Source organism: Oncorhynchus clarkii, chromosome 2, assembly GCF_045791955.1.
Source record: "Oncorhynchus clarkii lewisi isolate Uvic-CL-2024 chromosome 2, UVic_Ocla_1.0, whole genome shotgun sequence".
NCBI lineage: Eukaryota > Metazoa > Chordata > Actinopteri > Salmoniformes > Salmonidae > Oncorhynchus > Oncorhynchus clarkii.
Genome location: NC_092148.1, coordinates 40512700 through 40536556, shown reverse-complemented (window position 1 = coordinate 40536556; position 23857 = coordinate 40512700). Strand labels below are relative to the sequence as shown.

The window sequence follows — 23857 nt, the reverse complement described above, 5'->3', positions numbered from 1 at the left end:
TCCTGCCGATAGAGTGTATAACCCGCCAGCCGTATGTTCTTAATGTCGTCGTTCAGCCACGACTCGGTGAAACATAAGATATTACAGTTTTTAATGTCCCGTTGGTAGGATGAGCGTGTTTTTAGTTCGTCCCATTTATTTTCCAGCAACTGAACGTTAGCTAGCAGGATTGAAGACATGGGCAGATTAGCCACTCGTTGCCTGATCCTCACAAGGCACCCTGATCTCCTTCCACGAAATCTGCGTTTCCTTCTCCAGCGAATAACTGAGATCTGGGCCTGGTCGGGTGTCTGTATTATATCCCTGCCGTCCAACTCATTGAAGAAGAACTCTTTGTCCAGTTTTAAGTGAGCAATCGCAGTTCTGATGTCCAGAAGCTATTTTTGTCATAAGAGATGTCCTACAGTCCTACTCATATTTTCCATGCATAGTCACTTTACCCCTACCTCTACTAGCCTGTACCCCCGCACATTGATTCGGTATCAGTACCCTCTGTATATAGCTTAATTTTTGTTATTTTATTGTGTTACTTTATTTATTATTATTTTTACCTTAGTTTATTTTATTTATCTTAAAACTGCATTGTTGGTTAAGGGCTTGTAAGTACGCATTTCACAGTAAGGTCGTATTCGACAAAAATTTATTTGATTTGATATCTTGGTGTAACGGCTTAGTTGTTGGGTTGTGCTGGTCAGGTACTACCCCCCGGTATCTGCAATACTTTGACATCTCATTAAAACAAATACATCTGTAGGAAGAAAAATAGTCCTATGCCCCCGGCTGATAGGTGGACAGCCGAGACGTTTGACTGAGGCTGGGCTAGGCGGGGCAGGGAGCCAAGAGAAACTAGTTTAGTTGAAACTGACACCTAGCTAGTGCAGTGATCTGCCTCAGCTACATGGGAGAGGAGTCGCCAGTTCATCTCCTGTTATTCTAAATTCACTGTCTATCATAACACACCAGGTTCGCGTTCCATCTCCACAGTCACTTTCCCACAGATGGAAGGGAGATGGGGAGGGAAGATAGAGAGAGTAGAGAGAGAGAGTAGAGAGAGAGAGAGAGAGGGGAAAAGAGAGAGGGAGCGGATAGAGGGACAGAGAGGGTGTGATATGGAAAAGACAGAAACAGAGAGAAAGAGGGAGAGAGGGAGACAGGTGGAGAAAGTAAGGAACGGAGAGATAGACCAAGAATTGAAATAAAATAAGGATAATGGAGAAACAAACATTGCGAGAGAAAGAGAAGGACAATATTTTTTAGATTCAGAACAAGAGCGTCTCTTAAGCGGATTTAAAGTTTTTTTTCAACTTGATCAAAGGGCGTTCTACAGTTGCTGAGGCCACCCAGTTCACTTTGCTAATAACGTAAAATAATCCAAGGGTACAGTTAGCGCATGGAAACTTTGGCACGATTGGCAAAGTAGCGTAAGTGTGAATGTGAACGGCAACAATGAATTGCTGCAAGGACTATGCTTCTCTCTCGTTATGTTTTTACAAGTATTCATGAGTTATCAGTCAAGCCACAAGTTTTATTTTCTAGTTTCCATATTAGCTTTATACAACGGACTCTTGAGTTGGAACAACCACTTGGCGTAGAGCGAATTGGGATATAAATAAGACTGCCAGGTTTCTGCCTTTATTGCTGAAAAAACTCTGTGTAATGAAAGGTTGGCCAAAAAAAATGCAATCGGATCATACATTTTTGTTAGATAAGCATTATTCAATTGTACTTTTACATTCTAGTCATTCAGCACAGGCTCTTATCCAGAGCGACTTACAGCTAGCTAGTATGATAAATACTATAAGGGACTAAAGACTTTATAGCGCATTCATAAAGTCTTTATAAGCACTACATATCGGTAGATATTTCTCAAATAATTTTCAAGCTACATTTACAAGCTATACTCAGTCCTTACATCTGTTGCTCTGTCAAATGCGGTACAACCCTTTTTCCACCCTTCATGATATTTGCTTATGAAGTGTCTACATAGGCAAAAAGTGTAATAATTACTGTGTAGTGGTTGACCTCATGGGGTCAAGCTCAAAAGGTCAACTTTTATAAAAAGGCTTTCTTAGTTATGCCATTACATAAGCAGAAATCCCCTTCGCCCTTTTTTTCTCACGTCTCATCACCAGATGATTTCAATGAGATGTTAAACAGTCGTGGCAGAGGTCATATCGCCATAGTTACATCTTTACTTAGTAGTTATAGCAGCCATAGAGTCCAAAGGCAGCATGAGTCAGCTACTTTACTCAATAGTAGAATTTAGAATAGTGGAGCTTCTATTCTTTTCAACCAATGGTGTCCTTCAGTGTCCCTTTCTTGGTTATGTTTCAACGGTAGTATTATTATTATTTGATACTGTAGCTGTTCTTGTACTTGGCTTACTTTGACATGTATTTATTGAAGTGATGAAGATTAGGTCTACCTAAACAAGTAACTTCAATAAAAAATGGAAACTTTGTCAGTAAGCAAAGCGGCAACATCTTGTTTTCAATCAGGTTATAATTTTCAAAGAGTAAAGAAAAAGGAAGAGAAGAAAAGTCCGCTCACTGATTTGCTGCTCCCAAACGCAATTTTTGTTATGAAGCTTAGGTGATATGATCACAGTGTTTGGACCGACATGGTCTTCTTCAGTTCCCAGTTCATATCCTGCATTGTCTCTCTTCCAATCTTCTGCTCCAATATCTCTTTCTCTCTCCCTACAGGACCAAGACTACCTCGCCAGCAGGAAAAGGGGGACATCCAAGAGACAGACCAGGGACTTCAGGGACCTCTCACTGATCAAGCTTCTAAACATTTCCATCACCCTGTCCCCGTTCCTGAGCGTGGACACCACCCAGTTCCACAAGTCCCTGCTGGACGGCACTGAGGCCTATTGGCTCAGCCTCCCCGTAGCCCCACAGGGGCGACTGGTAAGCAGCCTAGCCCAGCCAACCCTCACCTGCTCTGGGGAGTGGTGGACCTCTACACTCAGAAAAAAGGATTACAAAAGGGTTCTTTGCGAAGGGATCGGGTTTTATCATGAACCGTTTTCATCTGAATAACCCTTTTTGGAAGTTTTTTTTTCCCTATCGGGAAAAGCCGAAGAACGCTATATGGTTCTACTTAGCACCGTTTTTTCTATGAGTGTAAATGGGAGATCCATTCGACCTGAGGGAGGTGTCCGTTGTGATTGGGTGGCGGGTGGTTGTTATCTGGAAGATAAAAATAAAAACTGTCATCCTTGCATTTGATATTTATTGTGGTGTTTATTTCCTGCTTGTCCTCTTCAGGTATTGTCCAAGTCAGGCATGTTCTAATGTTTTAAGTATGTAAAGGCCATACAATGACATATTGCCCAATCTACTCGCTCTCTTTCCAGGTGCCTGTGCTGACCCAGTGGCGAGGGCAGTTCTGCGTGAAACTGAACATCAGCAACCCAGAGGCGGTCAGCTGGTTCCTGGACCGGGTGGGCTTGCTGCAGGCCCGTCTGGGCATGGAGTCCATCCATCTGGAGGGGGCAGAGGGGAACCTGATGGACCTAGGCGGGGGAGACCAGTATATTGGCCAACTGGCAGATGTGGCAGCCAGGATAGAAGAGTCAGCTATCATGAATGCAGGGACAAGGTGAGGGCTGAGGGAGGACACACACACACACTCACTAGACACTGACAATATGCATGACTATCATCTATCTCTCTTCCCCCAGGTCGAGCCACAAGCCTGTGTTTGTGCGGATGCCTCCTTTGCAGTCTGACTGGAGCTCCTCTGGACTGAAGGGCCTCATTCCCTCCTTGCTGCACCACACTCTGCTGGGGTACAACTTACTCATTCCCGACGCAGTAGGTAATACCACAGCTACTCACCATCACTATACCTTCAGTTCAGATTGTTGTAACAAAGACACTCACACTCTTGCTAGTGATCAAGCAAGCAAACGAGTGAATGTTGACTCACTCACTCATTAATTTGCTCACTCGCTCTATTCATCAATCAATTTATCAATCCATACCTTTAAGCAGAACTATCAGTCAGTTATACCCTGAAATAGTCTATAGAATACAGTAAGTCTGGGGCCTCCCGGGTGGCGCAGTGGTAGCTGTGCCACCAGAGACTCTGGGTTTGAGCCCAGGCTCTGTCGCAGCTGGCCGCTACCGGGAGGTCCATGGGGCGACGCACAATTGGCCTAGCGTCGTCCGGGTTAGGGAGGACTTGGCCGGTAGGGATATCCTTGTCTCATCGGGCGTAGTGCACGCTGACCAGGTTGCCAGGTGCACTGTGTTTCCTCCAATACATTGGTGCGGCTGGCTTCCGGGTTGGATGCGCGCTGTGTTAAGAAGCAGTGCGGCTTGGTTGGTTGTGTTTCGGAGGACGCATGGCTTTCGCCCTTTGTCTCTCCCGAGCCCGTACGGGAGTTGTAGCGATGAGACAAGATAGTAACTACTAACAATTGGATACCACAAAATTGGGGGGAAAAATAGGGTAAAATAAAAAATGTAAAAAAAGAATACATTAAGTCTGATTCAAATGCTCACTGCTTTTACATTGTTTGGATAGTCCTGCATAAAGGGAAAGTTCAGCAAAAGTACATGTTAGCATATTTGTTTCCTTGCCCTGAAAGCAGTGGACAAGGAGGGACTGCAATCCACACTTTAGTTTAGTTACGGTCTTGTACCATCGCTGCAACTCTCGTACAGACTCAGGAGAGGCAACGGTCGAGAGCCATGCGTCCTCCCTAACACAGCCCTGCCAAGCCACACTGCTTCTTGACACACTGCTCGCTTAACCCGGAAGCCAGCCGCACCAATGTGTCGGAGGAAACACATTGTGACCGAAGTCAGCTTGCAGGCGCCCGGCCTGCCACAAGTAGTCGCTAGAGCGTGATGGTACAAGGACATCCTGGTTGGCCAAACCCTCCCCTAACCCGGACGATGCTGGGCCAGCTGTGACACACTGGGATCGAACCCGGGTCTGTAGTGATGCCTCAAGCACTGCGATGCAGTGCCTTAAACTGCTGCGCCACTCAGGAGGCCACCCAAATCATCTCTTGAATGAATTGTGTTGATCAATGACTTGATTTGAAGTTATTTTGAGATGGTTTGGTCATGGGTTCACTGCTATTTCTACCATAAAGTCTGCAGTCAGACCTGATTCTATTTAAATTAACATCCATTGGACCACCTTTGATATTCTGGACGACTGCATATTCCCAAAGGTGAAACATCCTTGGGTTTTGGCAAAAAAACAACATATTCCCAAAATACTCTGAATTCCGGTTAGGGAACATATCAGACAAGTATTTACTTTGATGTGGAGAAAACAGAAATGTGTCAGAGAGAGGAAGGATAGATGGGCTGGAAATCACACTAACTTCTATCACCCTCTCAGACTAAAAGGCTGTATTAATAACTGTTGGATTTCACGCCTTCAGTGAAATGTCCGTCTACCTCTACAGTATATGGGCATAGCAAGCTGGTTTGCTAAATTCTAACTCTCTCTCTCCCTCCACACCCTTCCCCTACATATTCCTCCCCACCCCCCGCCCATCTCTTTCTTTCTTTCTTTCTTCCAGGTGGTTCTCTATCTGGGGACCTGGTGACTGACGAGGAACTGTTCATCAGGTGGCTGCAGATTGTAGCCTTCCTCCCCGTCATCAGCTTTGAGACGCCTCCCTGGGTCTGTGGGGAGGACCGGGTGAGTGAACACCACCCTCACAAGACACCATAAAGTCTCCAAATAGGCTTTCAACATTTCAAAAACGTTCCCAGGGTTTTCAAAACTCCTAGTTGGAAAATGCAACCCTGAACCGTCATACACACAAACACCCAAAATGTTCAGACCTCCTCGAAGACTACAATGTTTGGGACTTTAGACCGAAGACCTTTTTACATACTCACCACCACACATTCCTATCACAGTGGAGAGGTGGGGAGTGAATTTGGCCAATTCGATGTGCTGGAGAGATGTTCTTTCATTCTTATAGGATAGTTTAGCTAGTGTGTTTAGGGTTACGGTGTGTGCTCTGTCAGTGGAGGCCTGATATTCTGATAGTGTGTTTATTGATCCAGCAGCCTCTCCCTTTGCCTCTGGGTCACTCAGCGCTTTTCACACCGCTTTCGTCCATCAGTCCATCTGTCTGTCTTTTTGTCAGTCACTTTTGTGTGTTTGTGGAAGTGTTTAGAGTACATTGAGCACATTGTCCCTGGGTCTATCCAAAGCTAGGCCTTTCTCTCTCCCTTCCTCTCTCCCCTCTCTCTTTCCCAGCATGATACTGGATCACTCCCCGTCCTTACCTCTCTGATGGACATCAGAAATATACACTTCACCTAGTGGGCAAGGAAAACAAGGGATTAGGGCTCCAAGGGTAGTCTCAGGGTGTCTGGTCACCAGGGGCGGACTGAAACAATAATTCAGGCCGGGAATTTGACTCCATCCCAGGTCACCCTGTTCACGCAAACCACCAGACCTCTAATTTTGTAGGCTAACCCTATTTGTTGATGTAACGGGTTCCAAGCTAGTTATACATTTGGCCACTATGTTCATCTGGGAAGAAAGTTATCCACATTACAAAATACAAACACTTGGGACTGACCAACATGTAGCCTATCTGAACACTGAGTTTTCAAGGTATGCTATGGCTATGGGTGTACCCTCATAAACTCACTAGGAATACGCCAATCATAGCACATACAAATGTACAAGGCTAGACACACAAAACAATTAGTATACACTTTTTAAAAAGAGAATGAGATATACAGAGTTAGCTCAAATGTTCAAATGATTATCTTTATATTCAAGCATCAAGCATATCAAAAGTAGCAACAAAAACTTCACACACACACATTCACAGAACTTAAACATAAGCTACAACAGTGTAAGTAAGTATAATACAAAAGTCGAAAAAGCACTCCTCTACAAAAAAAATTAGATTACAATGTTCACTCACTGGTGCCCATAAAGCCAACAGCACACAATAAACACATCTATACACTGAGTCAATGAAATGGAACATTGGCTACATAACTGCAGGTAGAATATGAAAGTCCAAAAGACATGCCTCTGTACAAAAGCTTTAACTCACAGCAAATGTTCTTTCACCCTTGTCAGCCTGTTAAGGAAGAGTCATAACATAGCTCCTTCAGAGTAACCAGGAAGTAATTACCACTAGTAACAATATATGCTCAAAAAACTAGCCATGATTGTCGGCAATGTTTTCCAAGTTATATGCTGCTTCGTGTCTGTGTCCTCTGTAGCTAAGCCCACATTTTCCAATAACTTTAACTACATCAATCACACGTTCCATGACCTGCCTCCTCTTTCTGACCTGGTCTCGTTGAACTGACATTTGCTTATCACTCAGAAGGGTACGGATTTGCTGGCTCTAAGGGAAAAGGCTTCTGCACTTTCTCTATGGGTCTTGCTTCTCTCATGTTCCTGTACTTTCTGATGGGCATGTTTCCAGGCCTCCTTTGACAAATGCACTATCACTGACTGAAGGTTAGTCGAGGCAATTGAGGTAATATGTAGGTAGAGTTAAAGTGACTATGCATAGATATTAAACAGAGTGTAGCGGCAGCAGCGTAAAAGAGGGGTCTGGGTAGCCCTTTGATTAGCTGTTCAGGAGTTTTATGGCTTGGGAGAAGAAGATGTTAAGAAGACTTTTGGACCTAGACTTGGCGCTCCGGTACTGCTTGCCGTGTGGTAGCAGAGGGAACAGCCTATGACTAGGGTGGCTGGAGTCTTTGAAAATTTTAGGGCCTTCCTCTGACACATTGCCTGGTATAGAGGTCCCAGATGGCAAGAAGCTTGGCCCCAGTGATGTACTGGGCCGTACGCACTACCCTCTGTAGTGCCTTGCGGTCGGAGGCCGAGCAGTTCCCATACCAGGCAGTGATGCAACCAGTTAGGATGCTCTCGATGGTGCAGCTGTTGAGCCTTTTGAGGATCTGAGGACCCATGCCACATCTTTTCAGTCTCTTGATGGGGAATAGGCTTTGTCGTGCCCTCTTCACAACTGTCTTAGTGTGTTTGAACCATGATAGTTTGTTGGTGATGTGGACACCAAGGAACTTGAAGCTCTCAACCTGCTCCCCTACAGCCCCGTCGATGAGAATGGGGGCGTGCTCGGTCCTCCTTTTCTTGTAGTCCATAGCCATCTCCTTTGTCTTGATCACATTGAGGGGGGAGAGGTTGTTGTCCTGGCACCACACGGTCAGGTCTCTGGCCTCCTCCTTATAGGCTGTCTCATCGTTAGCGGTAATCAGACCTACCACTGTTGTGTCATCGGCAAACTTGATGATAGTGTTGGAGTCGTGCCTGGCCATGCAGTCGTGGCTGAACAGGTAGTACCGGAGCGGACTGAGCACGCACCTCTGAGGGGCCCCCTGTTTTGAGGATCTTCCACCACAGATGCAGAAGACCAATATAGGCAGATGCAGTGGATTGAGACGCAGCCCAACCTCTAGCTTAAACTGATGTCATTATGTTACTTAGATTGATGCACAGGTGCGTCAATAGACACTTAAGGATTTTAGGTTGCACAAGATGTTGCACAAATTGTACTTTATTGAAGAAACAATGTCTGAATTGGAAAGAAATGTGGTATGGGAGAGTAATTTCATGTTATTTGGAAGATGTTATATTAACTTAGCATTTCCCAAAATTGGTTCTGGGGACCCGACGGGATGCACGTTTAGTTTTTTGCCCTAAGCACTATGCAGCTGATTCAAATAATGAACAAGATCAAGCTTTGCAAAGTGCTTTGTTTTATAGTGACATTTAAATTGTCTATCACACGTTGCGGCATTCCATATCACTTTCATTTACAATGTGGAAATGAAATACAAGTTAGTCTTCAATAACTTTATTTTTGCAGAAGAGTAGCTTTGGTGTAGGCATAATTTGTCTTAATTGCAACTACAAAAAATTGGTGTGCAATTAAAAATGTATTCACTAAATCATCAAGTTACATTTCTGGTTGAATAATTTTATATCAGTTGTAAAATGTAATTCTTCCACTTGATCTTTTTCATATTTCGATTTCGTTGTTCCTAATAGGGATGTAATTTCATTGGGGCGGGATTTTGAACGCAGACAATTACCATTTCCCATGCCATTTCCTCTGTATAGTATCAAGAAGGCTTGACACGGAGCTCCTCGTAATATCCCTTTAGTAGTGTGTTAAGAAATCCAGTGGTAACCTGCAGGGAATACACTACATGGGTAAATGTATGTGGACACCACTTCATATTAGTGGTGACAGGTGTATAAAATAGAGCATACATCCATGCAATCTCCATAGACAAACATTGACAGTAGAATGGTCTTACTGAAGAGCTCAGTGACTTTCCACATGGGACCATCATAGAATGCCACCTTTCCAACAAGTCAGTCAAATTTCTGTCTTCCTAGAGCTGATCCAGTCAACTGTAAGTGCTGTTATTGTGAAGTCGAAACGTCTAGGAGCAACAACGGCTCAGCCGCGAAGTGGTAGGCCACACAAGCTCACAGAACGGGACCGCCAAATGCTGAAGAGCGTAAAAATAGTCTGTCCTCGGTTGCAACACTCAATACTGAGTTCCAAACTGCCTTTGGAAGCAACTTCAGCACAAGCCACAAGCCTTTGTCGGGAGCTTCATGAAATGGGTTTCCATGGCCGAGCAGCTGCACACAAGCCTAATGTCACGGTGTGCAAGGCCCAGCGTCGACTGGAGTGGTGTAAGGCTCGCCACCATTGGACTCTGGAGCAGTAGAAGTATGTTCTCTGGAGTGATGAATAATGCTTCACCATCTGGCAGTCTGATGGACGAATCTGGGTTGCAAAGTGCCAACTGTAAAATGCATAGTGCCAACTGTAAAGTTTGGTGGAGGAGGAATAATGGTCCGGGGATGTTTTTCATGGTTCAGGCTAGTTCCTTTAGTTCCAGTGAAGGGAAATCTGAAAGCTACAGCATACAATTACACTCTAGACGATTCTGTACTTCCAACGTTGTGGCAACAGTTTGGGGAAGGCTCTTTTCTGTTTCAGCATGACATTGCCGCCATGCACAAAGCGATGTCCATACAGAAATGGTTTGTCGACATCGGTGTGGAAGAACTTGACTTGCCTTCACAGAGCCTCAACCCCATCAATCACCTTTGGGATGAATTGGAACACTGACTGCTAGCCAGGCCTAATCGCCCAACATCAGTGCCCGACCTCATTAATGCTCTTGTGGCAGAATGGCAGCAAGTCCCCGCAGCAATGTTCCAACTTGTAGTAGAAAGCCTTCCCAGAAGAGTGGAAGCTGTTATAGCAGCAAAGGGGGGGACAAACTCCATATTAATGCCCATGATTTTGGAATGAGATGTTTGACGAGCAGGTGACAGACTATGACAGACAAAATGAGCAAAAAAATCCAGAAAATCACATTGTAGGATTTTTAATGAATTTATTTGCAAATTATGGTGGAAAATAAGTATTTGGTCAATAACAAAAGTTTGTCTCAATACTTTGTTATATACCCTTTGTTGGCAATGACAGAGGTCAAACGTTTTCTGTAAGTCTTCATAAGGTTTTCACATACTGTTGCTGGTATTTTGGCCCATTCCTCCATGCAGATCTCCTCTAGAGCAGTGATGTTTTGGGGCTGTTGCTGGGCAACACGGACTTTCAACTCCCTCCAAAGATTTTCTATGGGGTTGAGATCTGGAGACTGGCTAGGCCACTCCAGGACCTTGAAATGCTTCTTACGAAGCCACTCCTTCGTTGCCCGGGCGGTGTGTTTGGGATCATTGTCATGCTGAAAGACCCAGCCACGTTTCATCTTCAATGCCCTTGCTGATGGAAGGAGGTTTTCACTCAAAATCTCACGATACATGGCCCCATTCATTCTTTCCTTTACACGGATCAGTCGTCCTGGTCCCTTTGCAGAAAAACAACCCCAAAGCGTGATGTTTCCACCCCCATGCTTCACAGTAGGTATGGTGTTCTTTGGATGCAACTCAGCATTCTTTGTCCTCCAAACATGACGAGTTGAGTTTTTACCAAAAAGTTATATTTTGGTTTCATCTGACCATATGACATTCTCCCAATCTTCTTCTGGATCATCCAAATGCTCTCTAGCAAACTTCAGACGAGGCTGGACATGTACTGGCTTAAGCAGGGGGACACGTCTGGCACTGCAGGATTTGAATCCCTGGCGGCGTAGTGTGTTACTGATGGTAGGCTTTGTTACTTTGGTCCCAGTTCTCTGCAGGTCATTCACTAGGTCCCCCCGTGTGGTTCTGGGATTTTTGCTCACTGTTCTTGTGATCATTTTGACCCCACGGGGTGAGATCTTGCGTGGAGCCCCAGATCGAGGGAGATTATCAGTGGTCTTTTATGTCTTCCATTTCCTAATAATTGCTCCCACAGTTGATTTCTTCAAACCAAGCTGCTTACCTATTGCAGATTCAGTCTTCCCAGCCTGGTGCAGGTCTACAATTTTGTTTCTGGTGTCCTTTGACAGCTCTTTGGTCTTGACCATAGTGGAGTTTGGAGTGTGACTGTTTGAGGTTGTGGACTGGTGTCTTTTATACTGATAACAAGTTCAAACAGGTGGCATTAATACAGGTAACGAGTGGAGGACAGAGGAGCCTCTTAAAGAAGAAGTTACAGGTCTGTGAGAGCCAGAAATCTTGCATGTTTGTAGGTGACCAAATACTTATTTTCCACCATAATTTGCAAATAAATTCATTAAGAATTCATTTTTCTCATTTTGTCTGTCATAGTTGAAGGGTACCTATGATGAAAATAACAGGCCTCTATCATCTTTATAAGTGGGAGAACTTGCACAATTGGTGGCTGACTAAATACTTTTTTGCCCCACTGTAAGTTGTTGGTCCTATGTTTCATGAGCTGAAATTAAATACATTTTCAATACGCACAAAAGCGTATTTCTCTCCAATTTTGTGCACAATTTTGTTTGCATCCCTGTTTGTGAGCATTACTCCTTTGCCAAGATAATCCATCCACCTGAAGCTAATTAAATGGCATCATCATTACACAAGTGCACCTTGTGCTGGGAACATTTAAAGGCCAGTCTAAAATGTGCAGTGTTTTCGCACAATGCCATCGATGTCTCAAGTTTTGAGGGAGCGTGCAATTGGCATGCTGGCTGCAGGAATGTCCACCAGAGCTGTTGCCAGAGAAATGTAAGGTTAATTGCTCTACCGTAAAGAATTTACGTAGAGAATTTGGCAGTACGTCCAACCGGCCACACAACCGCAAACCACATGTAACCATGCCAACCCAGGACTTCCACATTCGGCTTATTCACCTGTTGGATCATCTGAGACCAGCCACCCAGACAGCTGATGAAACTGAAGAGTATTTTGGTCTGTAATAAAGCCCTTTTGTGGGGAAAAACTCATTCTGATTGGCTAGGCCTGGCTCCCAAGTTGGTGGGCCTATGCCCTCCCAGGTCCACCCATAGCTGCGTCTCTGCCCAGTCATGTGAAATCCATAGGGTCTAATGAATTAATTTCAATTGACCGATTTCCTTATATGAACTGTAACTCAGTAAAATTGTTGCATGTTGCATTTATTTTTGTTCATTATATTTCAGAATACCGTTTAGTAGAAACGGAACAAATACACAAAGTATACAGAACAATAAGAACACCTGCTCTTTCCAGGATATAGACTGACCAGGTGAATTCAGGTGAAAGCTATGATCCCTTATTGATCACTTGTTAAATCCACTTCAATCAGTGTAGATGAAGGGGAGGAGACGGGTTAAAGAAGATTTTTAAGCCTTGAGACAATTGATAGATGGATTGTGTATGTGTGCCATTGAGGGGGAATGGGCAAGACAAAATGCTTAAATTCCTTTGAATAGGGTATGGTCAACATACTATTGCTTATCCATACTAAGAAGTTGTCATATAATGCACAATTGGGTTGTTCCCTGCAATTAATTCATTTTGGAATATCCCCTTATTTGATTATCAGCTGTTGTGAAACACACAAGATTATCTTCCTCAATAGTGTGCAGCGAATTCATACTAGATGAAAGCCAAAATGAGTATGACATCCTGGCATTTAAAACATACTCCATTAAAAAAAATGATATCTCATAAAACGTTCTGTTTTTGCATACCCAATGAGCCTACTATTTAGAATGCAAGTAAGGGTTTTCAGCTAGGTCCAGTGGCTTTTCGGGGGTTGATGGTGGGTATGGTGATAGTGTTGGGGTTTGGGGGTTGTGGTAGTGGAAGCGAGGGGGTGGAATTGTCTGGATTGGGTGGCTAAGTTTTGCCTTAACCAAAGCATGATGATGGTGGTGAAAGAGTGTTTTCCCCCCTTCTGTCAATGGGAGCAATCGGTTGGCCCCCTCCCTCCCTCCGGACCAGTATCACCTGTGGTTAGGAGTCCATCTGGTCGACATTAGGGCCTTCCTCTAGATTTATGACTCTCTCACTCTCGGCCATGACGCGAGCCACTTCGGCAGGAATGATAATGAATTTGAGGACAAGTCTTGGAAAAATACTTTATTACCGTCATTAAGGTTCCCATGTGTAATTGACTAGTGTGACAGGGCTGAGGGAGATCAACTCATTTTTCCACGTTTGGGAAGCGAAGAGAGGGAGAAAATATCCAGAGAGAAACATAATTTGCATGACAATTATGGAGAAATGGGACGTGAAAATATTGGTCAGTTGAGGGACTGCAGTTTTTCCATGTCGGTCCTTGGCTGTATCTCAAATGACACCCTTTTCCTCCATATGTGGTGCTGGTCAAAAGTAGTGCACTGTATGGGAAGTAGAGTGTCATTTGTGTCTCAGAGAGCTTGAATTAAGTGGTGTTCTGCTGGATATATAACACATGACAAATTACAGTAGGTATGTCAGACTGCTATTATTGTGTTGTCGTGAGAAATACCTTGGACTACCTTTATTTTCCATAGTGTGCGTGTGTGTTTGGGTGTATTTGCATTGGCCATCATAGTGTGTGTGTGTGTGAGTGTGTGAGTGTGTGAGTGTGTGTGTGTGTGTGTGAGTGTGTGCGCGTGCATGCGCAACACCCTTCAGAGACTGTTACATCAATCACCGTTTTGAGTCCAAATAGGAATACAACCATGGTTTAAACCGCATGCCTGTTTTCTCAATTAGAGCTCCAGTCTTAGCCAGGCTATGATTCTTCCACATTCATTTCGACAAATGTTTTCCCCCCCTTGTCAAAATACATAGTTTTATGGTTGTGGTTGGATTTTGTTTCCGTCACGGGAGACTGGAGAGGACGTTAACCCGGGTGTGTGACCCTTCCTGGAATGTCCGAGAGGTTTGGCCCAAGCCGGAGAGAGGAGACGGACACTGTTAGACCACAATGTTAACAATGCTCTGTTCTTTATTCCTGCATGTCTGAGAAGGACAGCTGAACTTGGCCCACCTCTCTCTCAACTCAAATGCATTTACAGGTCTTTAATGTACACTGAGGACCAGTTTCAGCAGCCAGATTAAGCTCACTCCTGGACTAAAATACATGCTCAAAGAAAAATCTCCACTGAAAGTGCTGGGCACAGACATGTTCAACTTCTATTTTTGATTTACATTTGATTTAGTTGTCAACTAACCTGAATTCATGTGAGATCAACAGAACATGTCACCATGTCATTGGATTTAGGTTCAAAGTTGGGTGGGGGGGAGAAGAAAAAAGTCCCCTATGTTAATGACTTTTTTCAAATTCAATCAGTTTTCCACGTTGATTCAACGTCATTACATTATATTTCTTTTGTTGAAATGACTTGAAAACAACGTTGATTCAAATCAGTTTTTGCCCAGTGGGAAAGGCTAAATCTGGTTTAAGACTGGCCCTCAGTACTGCTTACAGCTTTGACAGTTCCAATGATTGTTCAAAAGTATGTTGTTTCTGTGTATTTCTATGTGATTGTCCCTCCACCCTAGGTGCTGAACTTGACGCGGGCTCTCATCGCGTGGCACCAGGACTTTGTGGTTCCACTGGTGACGAGGTATGCAGAGGACTGGATGACCTCGGGGAGCCCAATTTACCGGCCCCTGTGGTGGCTCAGCCCTGATGACCCCGCGACCTTCACCATTGATGACCAGTTCCTCATCGGAGACGAGGTGACCGAATGACACTCAGACGTGGCATTGTTTTATACTTGTTCTGATTCTGCTGGTTAAGATTGAAGGACGCACAGCGATAATAAACATTATTATTGCATACATTCTGGTACAACTTCTCCGTTTATAAAGCCCTCTTGCACGAACTTCAGCCGTACCTTACTTCATTGTTAACCTACAGACGTACAAGCTACCAGACCCGGTCCCAGAGATGGCCAACTCTGGAGATCCTTTTGGGAGTTAGGTAGATCTGCATTTCGTTATTTATTTTTTTTCGTTACTTTTTCAGTGATCTCCAGAACTCTCAAATTGGATGTTTTGGTACCGCTAGGGCAACTTTAAACTGAGAATAGTTTTTATTTTTCTTATGGTCGTTTCATGAAGCTACTTTTCATAAATTACTTTTATTGCGTTGGAATTGTACATTTGTATGATTGATTGCAGGGTACTTTTTGTAAAAGAAGCATGGGTCTCAATTAGGTTTTTCTGTTTAAACAAAAGGTTCAATAAAAAAATATATTTTTAAATATGCCGTTTGGGGCCTACTGAAGGAGACCCCCCTGGTTTCCAAGTGTAAGAAAGAGGCCTAGGGCCTCAGTATTCATCTCAGACAGTCTCCTGCGTGGATTCCACTTCTAACACCAACGTCAACTAGTGGCCAATGCCATCCTAGAAGACTGAGGCCCTAGGCCTCTTTATTACAGTTGATGTCAGAAGTGGGATAGACATATTTTAAAATACTGAACTTCTCCTTTAATGTGTTGTTGTTATTTTTATGTTTTTCCAGGTCCTTGTTGCCCCGGTAATAGAGAGGGGGACAGTACGGAGAAATATTTACCTGCCCGACGGGGGCTTTCAGTGGCAGGACAGCCGCAACGCCCAGGTGTTTGACGGGGGAACTCTCTTGGAGGACTACCCTGTTGCCCTCGAGGAGGTTGCCATTTTCTTACGGAGGAGATCTTGAGGCTCAAGTCACGTGATTTATACGTGACCTATCCGGATACTAGTTTCGAATCTTTTATTTTATGTTTTACTCGTGCTGTTCTCAAGTTGCACTTTTCCACAAAGACAATTGACAGAGGCTCAAGACTTCTTCTTGAGATTAGATGTGAATATTTTTATACTTGCACTTTACAATTCAGAACGATTTGTATTTTATTGACGTCGTTTTCTTCTCTTTTCTTCCTTTTTTAACTTTAATCTGCTGTACCTCTCGGCTGATTGTTTCAGGACTTCTTTTTTGTTTCTTCTAATCATTGCTGTTCTTGCTTTTTTGTATCTAAGAAAGAAACCTATGTGTTTACATATGATTCATTTCTAACGTTTAACTGCTGCCGGTTCTCATGGAGACATAGAGTACCAACGCAAGCCCCTCGTTCGCTTAAAAAGAAAAGATATGAATTTCTAAAGAAGACCAAACGAAGGAAAAGAAACAGAAGAATATGGTTTCTGCTAACGGAGAGCCTGGAAGGAATGAATGAGATGTTTGCTTAATATGAAAGAGGCTGAAGCAGCTTGGTATGTCTCTTTCATTCTTTGGAACAGCTTTTACTTGACCTAGGCTTAGAGCTGATGTATGATGAATGTACCTCAACTTCAGTTTTTTCATTGCTTTACTACGCTAACAATCAATACTTACACACTTCAAGACTTCGAGACACCCCTTTCCTTTAAAGCACTTATTTTTTCAACTCATGCTCAAACAATATGCAGAATATAATGCTAATATTCTTTATTGTACTTTACAACCTTAACATACACTACTTGACCAAAAGTATGTGGACACCTGCAGGTCAAACATCTCATTCCAAAATCATGGGCATTAATATGGAGTTGGTCCCCCCTTTGCTGCTATAACAGCCGCCACTCTTCTGGGAAGGCTTTCCACTAGATGTTGGAACATTGATGCGGGGAGTTGCTCCCATCCAGCCACAAGAGTATTAGTGAGGTCGGGCACTGATGATGGGTGATTAGGGCTGGCTTGCAGTCAGCGTTACAATTCATCCCAAAGGTGTTCGATGGGGTTGAGGTCAGGGAACTGTACAGGCCAGTCAAGTTCTTCCACACCAATCTCAACAAACCATTTCTGTATGGGTCTCGTTTTGTGCACGGGGGCATTGTCATGCTGAAATAGGAAAGGGCCTTCCCCAACCTATTGTTGGAAGCTCAGAATTGTCAAGAATGTCATTGTATGCTGTATCATTATCATTTCCTTTCAAAAACAGCCCCAGACCATTACTCCTCCTCCACCAAACTTTACAGCTGGCACTAAGTATTGAGGCAGGTAGCGTTCTCCTAACATCCGCCAAACGTCCGTCGGACTGCCAGATGGTGATGCGTAATTCATCACTCTAGAGAACCCTTTTCCACTGCTCCAGAGTCCATTGGTGGCGAGCCTTACACCACTCCAACTGATGCTTGGCATTGCGCATGGGGATCTTAGGCTTGTGTGCTGCTACTCGGCCATGGAAACCCATTTCGTGAAGCTCCCGACAAACACTTCCTGTGCTGACGTTGCTTCCAGAGGCAGTTTGGAACTTGTTAGTGAGTGTTGCAACTGAGGACAGACATTTTTGTGCGCTCTTCAGCACTCAGTGGTCCCGTTCTGTGGCTGTCTGCTGAATTTTTTACACTTGTCAGCAACGGGTGTGGCTGAAATTGCTGAATCTACTAATTTGAATGGGTGTCCACATACTTTCGTATACATAGTGTAGCTTTTCAAGCTCTATTCTGGTATAAGCAACCCATTTGAGTGCCTTTTTTATACATGAACTTGAACCTAAACCACTGTCCCAGCAAGAGCATGCACCATACGCAACAGATGTTGCTTATAGCAGCTTAGCCCACTCAAACCTCATACTCAATATGCTGTCTGTCTTAAAATGTTTTAATCGTATGGTCATGTTTTACTGGCACTGCTGCTGTGTTGGTGTGCTCTTTCGTGGTAGCCAGAGGAAGCTCTAAAGAAAGACACCAGGCTCTAAAGGTGGACGCCAGTTGTAATGGAGATTCAAATAAGACAGGGATGTTCTAAGGTGCCCCAAAGTACCTGTATATGTCAATGGTTGGAAACACCTATGTACTGTTTGCGCTGTCATAGCAACCGTTGCAGCACAGTTTGGATGCAGATTAGAATGACTATTGTCAAAGAATGCAAGCCCCTCCCCCAATTGTATACAGGGTGGATCACCATTGAGACCAGGATCTAATTTGCAAGGGAGCCCGGTGAACAGGAACATACAATAAATAATATCAATACAATAAATACAATAAGAGTCATCAAAACAAACAACTCACATATCACCTCCCTTAAACTCAATCTAAACTGTCCAATTCAGACAAGCGAGTCAAATTTCAAGGTGGCCTGAAGGTTATTCCATGACCTGGGGGCATAGAAACATAAAAACTAAAGGCATTTTTACCCAGGTCAATGGAGACGCGCGGGACCTCTAGAACCAGCCAGTCCAGAGAGTGGGTCTGAAAATTGCTGGATCTCCAGTTAATACGGGAGCTGAGTTAGAAGAACCGCTTTATATACTAAAAAAGTAGCCACCGCTGGGCCCTTCTGGTAGTCAGAGACTCCCAGTCAACAGAGCTATAGATAATGCAGTGGTGTGTAAAAAACATTGTCCCCAGTGATAAAGCGCAGTGCTAAATGATAGACTGATTCGAAAGGGTTTAAAGCAAAGGCTGTGCATGCATGTAGATTATATCGCCATTATCAAGTACTGGGAGAAGCGTGGCTTGAACAATCCTCTTTCTACTTTCCAAAGTGAGGAAGGATTTATTTCTATAAAAGGAACCAATCTAAATTGTTTTTCAACGTGTGCTTTAAAAGAGAGCTTATCGTCAATCCAAATCCCCAAGTATTTTTAAATGGGGAACTTGGGGCTCCATTCAATTAGCAAATATGCAAGTCCTCAGGGTCAATATTAAGAGACCTAGAGAACAACATACATTTGTTTTTATTAGCATTTAGCATTCATTTAAGATCACTAAGTGATTTTTGAATTGAGTCAAAACCAGGATGAAGGTCATGAATGGCCTGCTGTAATGAAGGTACACAGAAGTAAATAACTATAATCCACGTAGAGATGAATGTTGCAGGTCTTAACAGATAGACCAATATTATTTACATAAATAGTTGACAACGGGGCCCAAAATCGCCCTCTGCGGCATACCTTCGTAATTTTAAGGAAACTAGATTTGATACCGTCAGTAAGCACACATTGTGTCCTGTCCGTTAGATAGTTCTTGAACCAATTGCAAGATGCCTGATCACGGTCTATTTCAGAGAAACTTTGAACAAGTAAAACATGGTCAATCATATCAAATGTTTTCGATGGGTCAATAAATAGGTCAGTACACATATTTTGATGGTCTAAACAATATAGCACATCATCTATGTTCGGGTCTAAAACCAGACTTATGGTCATTAAGAATAGAATGAGAAGTAAAGAAAGTTTCAAGCTGAGAGTTGGCCAGGGACTCTACAACTTCGGCAAGGCAAGATAGCTTGGAAATTGGATGGTAGTTATCCAAGTCAGAAGGACTGTGTAGGAGGAGGACTTATGCCGTTTTCCAGATGGCAAGTTAAAAATATATCATAAGGATTCTGCAATAAGTGTGGCAGAAATCTGCAGCAGAAAGGGATCAAGTGAGTCAGCTGCAACCATTTTTTTTTTTTTTTTTACATCGATCTTCAATAAGGCACCTAGTACATACTGTAGACATTCAATTGTTGAAATGAGGAATGTGTATCTGGGAATGTATTGTTCTCTGCAACCTGGCTCGAGGTGGAATCAGAGTTTTCAGAAGCTATAAAATCAAATAGGTGACCCCCAGTGGTTATTAAAAATGTCCATCACAAATGTCCATCTTATCTGTTATGGGAACAGAGGCTGTCGTAACGTGCTGGAGTAATGAGGGGATGGAGTTTTGTTTCAGAGATTTGACTCCCTTCCAGAAGGCAGCTGGATTCTCACCAGTTCAAGAAGTATGTCGATTTAGCCTTTTTAACCAGGCATAGACATATTTCTCAAGCGTCTGAAGGACTGCCAGTCAGACTTAAATTCAGTCATCCTAGCCTTAGCCCAAGCTACATTTCTCTCCAGAAGTATTTCTGATAGTTCATGCGTGAACCAGGGATTAGCTTTATCCCTTACCCTTAGTTTCTTGAATGGAGCATGCTTATCTGCAATAGAGCAAAGAAGTAAAACAGTTTAGGGCCTGATGCGAAATGCCTATGACGGGTGACGTACTTCCATGGTTGGGCAGCAGAATTGGTGAGAGTATTATCCTCGAAATCCACCAGAGGCAACGGTCCTGCTCCATTTCCCAGGGGAGTGGGAGGCTTCTTTGGGGAGGGGTCCCTGGAAGGCATTGGCCATTCAGTCAAGGAGTGTTGAGATGGTGGTGATACTCTCAACACATTGAAACGAAGTCCAGCCTGTGGTGTGGAAAAGGTAGGCGTGGGTACTTTCCCCAGTAGATTGTGCAAGTTTTTAATCTGTTTACTAAGAGTAAGTCACTTCTTTCCTATAGTCTTCTGCAAGTAAACAATTGTTGCCTCAAAACTCCGGTCAGTCCACATTGTCCCGGAAGAGAGCATAGTAAATACAGCTCCTGCAGCACAAGAAATGCTCGCTTTTTTCCCTGAGCGGGAAAGCATCCATGGAAAGAGACATAGGAACTAAAGAGATAGTGATTTCAGGCAGAGTAATAAAATAGACAATAACGTATTTTCCGGACCTATACAGGCTGTCGGTAAATAGACCCAATATATAAATGCACCAAATACAAAAAAATATATTAAACGAAATAGACTCCAGCCTGTTAAACTTAACTTTCTTCTACAAACAATTCAGTCTCAAAGAAATGTGTGCGCTCTCTCTCTTTCCAGTAACCCTAACCTTCATGGGATAGTTCAGGGAAATTACATATTTAGATATGTTTCCTTGAAAGCAGTCTAAGTACAATGAGTGACTGCAATCCACACTGCAATCCAAATCATCTCTTAAATGGATTGTGTTGCTCAATGGTTCAGATGATTTTGGCAGGACATTTGAAATGGGGATACTATTTGGTCCCAAAATGCTAATATGAACAAAACCAAATTGTGGATTGCAGTCATTCAAAGTCAGAATTTCTAAATATGTAATTTCACTGAACTATCCCTTTAAAGTGATAGTTCACACAGCTACATCTTGATTGCTTAGAGTAGAAATTCAATGTTTCAATTATTATTTCGTAATATGATAGCATATTTGTCTAAGATAAAGGGCTGGTGGGAACCATTCATTGGATCCATTAATTGGCATCAGTGCCCTTATCAAGATAATATTGAGTTGATCTCTATGAATTATTAGCTACATCCTCTCCTCAAAGCATCTGATTAATTTACTGCAGTAGTAGAGTTTTATGAAAAAAATTCTCAAATATATTTTGAAGGCTACACAGCAATTGAAAGACGGATCTACTGTAAAGATTTTGAATTAACATTTGACTGAGTTGTCAGAGTTACCTGCTATACAGTTAGACAGCCAATCTGGTTTTAGAAAGCATGTGATTTTTATAGAGGCTGTCCAAACATAGAGCAATTGTCTCCACACATTACAGACCTGCTAAGTGATTTGGTTAGTGAATTTATTATTTGATTTACTGTAACTATACCCTCAGTTCACAGACAGATTTTTCACCTCATTCTTTATATCCAGCACCATACCAGTGTATGTGAAAACGGTGCATTTCTAAGTTTTGTAGTCAGAAAGATAGAAAAGGTTTTCAGCAATTTCTCCCGGTGATGTAATTAAACAAAAATTTAAAAAACGTTTCCTTCGTAAGAAACCAAAAACCAGTCGTTGCTTAACAAATCAAACCTCGGTACGGATTCTCTCTGTTTTGTTTGTCATCCTGGGACCTGAACTGCGTCATTTAATTACACCTTTCATTTTGACAACTGAATTGATTTACTTTAATTTGACTTATTTACTTCATACAGAAAGAACACTCAGGTCTACTGTTAGTAGCTAATCAAATCACACAATGTCTTAGTGCCACAGCACATTGTGGGCATGTGTCTTAAACGTCTTAAACCCTATTAGAGATTCATGTACTTAACCGTTATGGCCCAAATGCAGTAGAACTAACTGTTTATGTAAAGAGCTTTTCTTTTTTCCTGCTTATGTTTTTCAGTGTATGCTGTTTTATGGTACTGTATATGTAAGTTGCTAAGAAAAGCTTGGAGACACTTTTCCCACCACACGCTGAGCAAGCGTGATGATATGTACCTTGTTGTCAGCCCTCTCTTATACAGTAGGAGGACGGACCGGGTATTACTATAACCACATCAATAATGTACATATTTCAATGACTGTGCAATTACATGTTTTATTTTTCTCTTCTGTAAATTAGAGAAATAGAATCGACAAACTGCAATAAAGTTTACATTTTCTTACAGAAGCTGTTTTTGACTTTGTTAAATGATGACAAGACAGATCATGATATCTCAAGATTGTGTTACTATGTACATGGTCAATGTGTGCCTTTGTTAGAGCTCTTGTCTGTAGTTATTGCATGATTATAGTATCTGTGCCTTTGGACAGAAAATGTGTGGTTCCTTGTTTCTGTATGCTTGGCTGTGTGTGCTGTGTTTTGTGCTCATGTGCATGCTTGTTATCTTATTTGTCAGTGTATGTGTGTGCCGATGCAGTCATCCTTATATTTTTTGTGCATGTGTGTGGTTTTACTATCCTTGTGGAGACCAGAAGTCCTCACAGGGATAATAACACATGGAAAATTCAGACAAGTGGGGACATTTTGCCGATTACCACAAGGACAAAGGCTGTTTTAGGTTTAGGGGTTAGGGTTAAAATTAGGGTTAGAATTAAGGTTAGGGTTAAAATATCATTTTCAATGGGAATCAATTGTTTGGTGCCCACAAGGATAGCAAAACAAACGTGTGTGTGTGTGTGTGTGTGTGTGTGTTTTTTTCCTGCTTGCTTGTGTATTTCTGTGTGCTCATATTCATGATTGTGTGCTTCGTTTTTCAAGTGTGTGCTATCTTGGTTTTGTGAGTGTGCGCTTGGCTAGTTTTGTGAATGTGTTTTTGCTTGGTTGTACGTGTGCTCACTTGCTTGAGAGTATGCTCATGGTCATGGTCATGTGCTTGGCTTTGTGAGTGTGTATTATCTTGCTTGTGCATTGGTGTGTGTGCAGTCTACATATGGACGTCACTCACTCTACCTCCCTCCGTGTCAGCCAGTCTGTCACTGTATATGTGCGTCCATGCTGACTACTAACATCTCCACGAATTCCTCTTAAAGCTAATAAAAGTTATTTATAGTGGCGTTGAGCATGCGGTGGTGGCTGAGATTCTCTGGGGAATCACATTCCCCCATGCAGCCCCCCCCGATCTACCTTTCAGCTCCCTGCCTGGCCAGGATCCACCCAGGGGCCTCTTTCTCGCTTCTCTCTCCTTCCCTCTCTACTCCTTTACTTCAGACCGACGGGTGCAGTAGGCCACCGACATCTTACTTTCACCAAATCACCCTACTCAGCCCTATTTAGGATTTATGTAATCCCTTTTATACTAGGTATTTCTTAAAGCAGGATCAATGAGTTAACTTGCCAGCTTTTAGCTGGTAAGGTTAAGGTTAATTCTGCCATGTGAAATACCATCCAGCTCTCTGGAGGTATTTTTGGAGAGGGACCTGGGTCATGTTCATTAGGCACCAAATGGTCGAAAACAGAGTGAAACATGGAAAGATGCTCA

The 23857-nt window shown here is 42.9% G+C and overlaps 1 protein-coding gene across 1 annotated transcript in view; it reads left to right on the top strand.

Moving 5' to 3' along the window:
- LOC139367949 (SITS-binding protein) overlaps positions 1–22538 on the top strand; it is a 79343-nt gene extending 56805 nt beyond the window's left edge. The window contains exons 5-10 of the mRNA XM_071106367.1: positions 2706–2912; positions 3362–3606; positions 3689–3825; positions 5552–5673; positions 14905–15084; positions 15872–22538. Coding sequence (XP_070962468.1) covers positions 2706–2912; positions 3362–3606; positions 3689–3825; positions 5552–5673; positions 14905–15084; positions 15872–16048 — 1068 coding nt within the window. The 3' untranslated portion in view covers positions 16049–22538. The remainder of the gene's footprint in view (positions 1–2705; positions 2913–3361; positions 3607–3688; positions 3826–5551; positions 5674–14904; positions 15085–15871) is intronic.
- Positions 22539–23857: the final 1319 nt, after the last annotated feature.